Source organism: Ceratocystis lukuohia (assembly GCF_044167205.1).
Source record: "Ceratocystis lukuohia strain C4212 chromosome Unknown Supercontig1_pilon, whole genome shotgun sequence".
In the NCBI taxonomy this organism is placed as follows: domain Eukaryota; kingdom Fungi; phylum Ascomycota; class Sordariomycetes; order Microascales; family Ceratocystidaceae; genus Ceratocystis; species Ceratocystis lukuohia.
The window spans coordinates 800791-807807 of record NW_027263520.1 but is presented as its reverse complement, the minus strand read 5'-3'; the positions used below and the strand labels follow the sequence as shown (position 1 = coordinate 807807).

Sequence of the window (7017 nt, the reverse complement as noted above, 5' to 3'; positions counted from 1 at the left end):
CACTAGTGTCTCGTTACGTCCTCCCCAAGCTACTCAAAGAAGTCGAGATTCAGCCCCTCCCCCGCTCTCACCAGTCTTCCATAAATTTTCTTTTCGCATCCAACTAAGAAACAAACACTCAGTGTTCCTCTTGAATGGCAAGCTCAGGAACTATACAGTTGGCCAGTCTCTCGTTGGCTTGCATCATAGAGCTTAGGGAGACGACGGAAACTGTTTAGGATAAGCCCTCTTTCCCCACGCGGTCCTAGGCCGTGAAGCCCGGGACGACTGTTGGCTACAGTATTTAGCCAGTCCTTTTCTCAATCCTCAAGTTCTAGCTGAAGTCGAAGGCCAAGAAATGGGCATCGGGTCGATGGCCGTATAGCACCGCACCTGCCAAGTATCCCCTAGCTCCTCCTCCACTATCCTACCCAAGGTATGCTTTTCAAAGGAGCTTGACCCGACGGATGCTTCATTGCCTGCCTGTAGCTCTGCAAGAAAATCCATATTTCGATCGACATTCTCATCCCACCCTGAGAACCAAGGACCAGAGTTACAGACAACCAGTCCATCCATACATGCTTCAATGTGCCACTACTACAAAATCGGGCGCCTATCCCGCCACAATAACAACCGCTATCGCGGGCTTCGCATCTTGTTGCCCGCCAGCTACAACACCAAAATATCATTCCCGGCTGACCATCTGTTACGCGCATCTTACTCAATGGATGGCTGGTGCATGCGCATTACCAGTGGCATGGGGAACCTACATATCACATCATCTACCATCACAAGACATATCGTTCAATCAACCAACAGAATGCCAAAGATCAATAGGATTGAAGAAAGGAGAATTCATTGACATTTTTTTTGTCTCAAATTTAAAGATTGACAAAAGGGAAGAAAGGTAAGAAAAAGTAAACATGCCAAATGACAAGACCAAGAAAGAGAAAACAATAAGAGGACGAGTATACAACCATCGCTATGCAAGTACCAGAACAAGAAAACAGGGTTTCATTCTGTCAACCGTATAGACAAAAGATATGATATGACAAAGGAAATGTAAGAAAAATGACAAAAAAGAAAAAAAGAAGAAGAAAAAGCCGCAGGATGCAAGTGTAGAGTGCGGAATAACAACACTAGATGTAAAAAAGAGAAAAGAGAAAAAAAGAAAAAAAAAAGGAACAAGTCAAGACAGAAGACAAGAATCGAAAAAGAAAAACAAAAGAGTGAACAAAAAGAAAAGGTGTGAAGACGAGAAATACGTTATAGTCGGCGTTACGCAAAGCAACCAAACGTCAGCTTCTGTAGCATAGTAGCCGCCCAACTATATATATAGCCTAGGAGTTGGAGCTTATGAGAAATATGCTCACAACATATCTGAGGATCGGAAATCATATCATGTACAGATGCTTCAAGTGAGCCTGTAGATCGAGTCCACCATCAAGGCGGGGAGAAAAATGTGTAAAAAGAATGACTTGGAAGTGAGATAGAAATATAGAGAATGTGTGTGGCCCAGCAGGTAGGAGTGCAATATCGTCAGCGTCGTTTTTCAGGGACCCTAGGACGTAGTGTCTTCCCCGGCGTTTAGTTAGGGCAATAAAACTGTTGGTAAGGACAAAGAAAATCCGGCATTGATCAATGCCATAAACGTAAATAAGCGTGGTAGAAATGCCAGAGCAGCTCGAATATTATTGGTGATTTTGACGTCCAGTGGGAAAAAAAAAACAAGTGCTTGTTTCAAGCAGGACAAAATGATGTATGCAAAGATGAGAGAGCCTCTAAATAAGACGTCTGACTTAAATCGGGAGGTAGGGATATCAAGGGAGAATATGCTGGTAAATATGGTTCGGGTATCGGTAGGCTAAAAAGGCAGGAATGATATAATCGGGTTGCCGAATTGTTGTTTGTTGGATATAATGGATCGGCCTTGGTCTTAATCTTGATAGGGATACAGTTAGGAGGCAGGGAGGAGGTATTGATGACGGCAAGTTCGGCTGCAAAACCAATGGCTGGATTATTGGCCATGCGGGCCCTGGGGAGGGTATCCACCACCTGGAAATCGGCCTGGTTGGTAGTTGGGATTTTGTGCTGCAACCCAGTTTGCTTGGTCAGCCTGTTGTTGCAACAGCTGCTGTTCAGCAGGCATCTTAATGTCTTGACCCGGTCTAGAGTTTTGAACAGAGGAGCTGCTCCCAGGCTTGATGTTAGTGACAGCCATGGCAATCGAGGCTACCACATAGCCGCGTAGCTCCTCGTCCTCAGCCATGTCTTCCTTCTGCAGGCGGACTCTCTCATTCTTATCCATGTTTTGACGGCGGATGTTTTTAATTTCCTGCATGATGTACATCATGACTTCCTCGGGGCAGCGCGTCCGGTCAGCGGCACACTCGCTCTTGCGCACATATCTGCGGGTGACATCAGTAGCGCCATCGATGGAGAACGCTACGCAGTAAGAAATCTTCTTGTTCCAGCCCTCACTATAGATGGTTGGTCTATCCCACAGCTCCTCTACAGCATCAACATGCACCCACCGATTTTGGTGCTCGGAGTAGACCTCGGTCCAAACGTAGTCCTCGGCGTTCCACACCCAGCGAACACGGCCACCTACAGCACGACAAAGCATACCGAAGCAGTTGGCCCATTCGCCTACACGACCCCTGCGGGTGTGGAGAAGACGCCAGACATCACCATAGCGAGGAAAGCGCTCATAGGCGCCACAGCTTCCATTTGAGCACCTGTACAGTTCCACTCTGAGGGCACCGCAGGCATTCTCTTCGGCCGTAGGCTGAGTCATGCCCTGAGCAACTGTGGGAGTATGGCAGGCAGGACAGGGCGGGTTATTCACCCAGCTGAAAAATGAGCGTTTAAACCATCTTCAGAAGGGAAAAACAAGTGTTAGTGGGTATTCCAGGCCGATCACGAGCAAAAGCAGAGACACATAGTCCAGGTGGCAGAAGGTTTAGAGGGGTCGGTATAGCTTACCTAAGAAGAGCACGGATTACACAATCCTGATAACCCCACTCGGGACGATCCCGACCAAGAGATTCGGCCTGTGCTCTCATTAATTGCGACTCTTCTTCAGCTTCTGCGTATATGCGATCTAGGGGAATAGTTTGCAGGGCTTCGTCAAGCAGCCCAGGGTTTTCGTATTTGGTGGGGGTTAACGCCAAACTTATCATCATGCTGCGGAAGACTTGGGAGTCGCGGTCGTCGGCATTTGGCGGTACGGGAATCTTGGGGAGATAGCGGACTGAGGAGTAGTTCGGCGGGCTATTGAAAGAGTGGGCAGCCATAGGCGAAGGAGAAGACGTGGACGGGAGAAAGGGAGACTGGGCACTGGAGTCCGAAGAGTCATGGATTGCCGGCGACCCCTGCCTTTGGGCAGCACGGAAGTCATTCATACGCTTTTCCTTCAATAGAGACTCGAATTTAACTCTCAGATCTCGGGCCCATTCCTCGCCATAGGTGGAGTTGTTGCCGGATTGGCGCCAGTCTTGGGTTTGGTCGTTCATGATGGGTGTGAGGCGTATATTTTGATTAAAGAGTAATAGATGGATGAAGAGGAGGAAAAAAAAAAGAATATGGGCAAAAAGGGGGTCAGAGAGGCCAAGACGAGTGCCATGCAGTAGCAAATGGAGATGCCAAGAAGGGAAAAACCCCAAATCAGGAGCCCACGTTGACACTTGACGTCTAGCGAGAAAGAAAGACTATGAGAGATAGTAAACTCCGGGCGCGCCGACGATAACAATGTGTGTGATAGAGTTGATGACGGGTTATCAAGTCTAGATTATCATCGGCAGTGGAATTTTTATTTTGGTTGGTTAGGTCGTGTCGTCGTGATGTTCGCTGTGTTCGTCGTCGGGTTTAAAAGCACACTGCGAAGCAAATGCGGAATCCGAGGCGTGCGAGTTTGTACTTGTTGGTGCTTGGTTTTTGAGGAAATGGCGATGCTTGTTTATTGTTATTGTTGCTCAAGGCTAAGACGAGTAACGGGACGAAGAAGATCAAGATTCGACGAGGAGGAGCTTTCGTCACCAGCTTGTGTGTAAATTGCCGTGGTTGCCTCTTTTGCTCAAGATCATAAAAATGTAGGCGGAAGAAAAATACGATGGCAATAAAAGGAAAGAAGGGAAAAATTATCAGCGCTCAGGTTCGGTGTCGTTAGATCTCGAAGAATCGGATAAAAAAAATCGAAGATAGGAAAAGATGGAAGTTTTAGTGGATATGTCGCGTTGGTTAAAGACTGCTGATGTCTGTCGCTTGGAAGAGGGGAGTGTTCTATTGAAGAATTGAAGAATTGAATATTTCAAGATTGAAGACGAAAGACGAAAGACGAAAGCAGCGCAAAGATGGATAGGATAGATTAAAGCCAAAGTGGGTACTGTGGGTATCGGCAACGGGCAATAGCCTAGTCTAGGAACTAATGCCTGCTTGGCATGGAAGAAAGAAGCTGCTGATTACGCTGCTTCGCTTGGCCTGTTGCTTCTTTTTGCCCTTTTCGCCCTTGCTTCCCTACTATCTTGCGTATGCCTTCCTTTTGTTAGGTCCTGAGGATGAGCCGTACAGCGCTGCGAGTGATCAACAAGGGCAAGAAGGGGAAACTGGCACCGTGCAGTTCTTTCGCCTGCCCATAGAAGGATGGCGAGGAAGTCGAAGACGCTTTGCTCTCTCGCTGCGTTACGTGCGTTACGTTTCGGGCCAGGCCAGGGAGTAAAGAGCGAATAGACAGGGGTACAAGGATAGGGCCTGTGCAAAGGAAAGTGTATACGCGTCAGCTGTATGACAGCAGAGCCAATCAGAGTGTTTCTTGTTAATAGGTGTCAATTCGAGTCAGGGAGGGAAGTCGCAAACAGTATCAAAAGAAAAGCACAGGGCACTTACGCTTCATCGCAATTGCTCCCAACGTTGAGGGCGAACTATGTTGGAAAGAAGCCACAAGTGGCGGCCATCGCACCGTGTGGCTATGATTTCGCTGGCTTCAACCAAGTCCTATCGTCCTTGCTGTTTGTGTATAGAGGCCAACAGCTCGTGCAACGCATCTCAGAGTCAATCGTTTTAGAGGGGTTTTCAAGCTTTTGGGCACCAACACCAATACGTTCCCTCGCTGCTTTGTATGGCGACAGCCGGCTGTAGATGTCCACGCACTCACTCACGCACTCCTCACCAAGGCCAAGCCAAAGACCATCCATCCACCCATCCATCCATCATCCTCCTAGGAACCAAGAAAGGTTTGCGGGCAGAGGAAGAGGGGCATAAGACCTGTATTTCGTGGGATACTCTCAAGACCCCCCGTTACCAATTTCACACCTGGTGGCTCACCGCATTTAGACAGGCTTGTAAGCTAGAGAGGGGCGATGACGAGGCTAATCCTGTCTCTTGTTTGGCACAGCCTCAACCAATGTGCCTCTACCTTTTCTTGTCTTGCTATTGTTTGTAGTAGGGCAGAGAAAGGTCCTAGTTGGTTTATTCGCCCTCCTTCTTCTTTCTCTACCCCTTCCTCTTGCTCCTGCTCTTGTCTATATCCCATCCCGTCCTTGTCCTGTCCCTGTTATATTAAGTGTCGCCTCATTGGGTGGCAGCCCAACAACGACGATGACGAGACGAACGACGACAACAGTTCATCCTCCTTCTTGCGCAAGCAAAATTTGTGCGTTTATGGTGTGTGTAGCAACGTTGTCATGCCACCCTTCATCCACGTAATTACAGCAAGCACAATTTCCTTTTGACTAGCCATATGGAACCCTCAGTCACACCGTATATCACATGTTGGAATCAACAAACTAAGCTAAGCATCTTCATCAATCCCGTCCGTCATCCTCGTCGTTATCTTCATTGCCCTCAGCATGGCCGCCAGTGCGTAGACGTAGGCTTTTCGGCATCGACATCGACATTGACATCGTCAGCGTCATCTCTCTTCTCTTTCGGCTGCCTGCTATCTCCTTAGTACTCTTGTCTTGGCGTGTCTTCGTCCATTATATCCATATCCTATGCAACTTGAAGCCAAGGCAAGGGATATAAACAAATAGGACGTTATGGTTATTCCATCCCAAACCACGTACTTGGCCAAGGGCAGTAGAAGACTCAGGCTTGCAAAAAAAAAAAAAGACTCGGCCTAAACCAGACCTGGCTCGGTTCCGACCGACTCTAGCCTCGCCCTGCTCTCTACCTTGATAGGAAACTGGAATATCTATTTTGCAGGTACCTGTTGTATGATTGTATGATCGACGAAATGTCACGTTTATACAGCAAGTGAGGTGGTAGTTGAATTAAGTGCAAGCACTCACAATGATTCCTCAAAGCTAAAGAATCGCTAAGAACTACAGACAGAACAATTGCCATAACCACATTTTCCCTCTTACTCGATATTCCCTTTTCTCAAACTAATCCGCAAGCCTGCTGATGTTCTTCTCCTAAAGCCAGATCATAAAGGCTGAAACCCATCCCGGCCATAAAGACCTTACAAGTACCCAAGTACCTCCCCCCAAAGTGCAGTCATGAGCCAAGGCCGCGTCAGCCCCTGCCATGGAAAGATTGGTGCTTGCGCGTTGCGTTACATGTATGTATTTATTCAATTAAATGGTGCGAATTTATTGTTTTTCCTCTAGCTTGATATTGATCATCACCATCATTACAAAACCTTCAATTTTCGATGAAAAGCTTCTCGCACAAATCCAACCTTGAGAGCGATGATGTTTTCTTTCGCTAGCTTTTTCCCAGGACCTAGATGTTGTATATTAACGAACACCAAAGGGTGATAAAAACAAAGAAGAAAAAAGAACAAAGAGGCCTTGATATCTAGCACCTTTTTTGAACCACTAAGCTCTTCATAAACCCACCCAGTCAGTCAGTCTCAGTCTCCTTTCCTCTTCGTGAGTAAAACATGGAACGAGAGCTGTGCAATGGAACGATGAGTGGTGTGTTGTGCAGCTAGTCTTGCTTTGTGCCTATGCCTGTGTCTGTGTCTGTTCCTAGGGTTTAGCTTAGCAACAACCCTCCCTCCTCAACAAACCCTAAAGTATTACTGCGATTTTTGCT

The 7017-nt window shown here is 47.3% G+C and overlaps 1 protein-coding gene across 1 annotated transcript; it reads right to left on the bottom strand.

Annotated features, from left to right (window-relative positions):
- Positions 1 to 1996: 1996 nt before the first annotated feature.
- Positions 1997 to 3494, bottom strand: HOO65_010209 (Protein PNG1; the record flags this gene model as incomplete). Its single annotated transcript, XM_071005788.1, has 2 exons — positions 1997 to 2831; positions 2965 to 3494. The coding sequence occupies 2 exons, from the start codon at positions 3492 to 3494 to the stop codon at positions 1997 to 1999; spliced, it is 1365 nt and encodes a 454-aa protein (XP_070862031.1).
- Positions 3495 to 7017: the final 3523 nt, after the last annotated feature.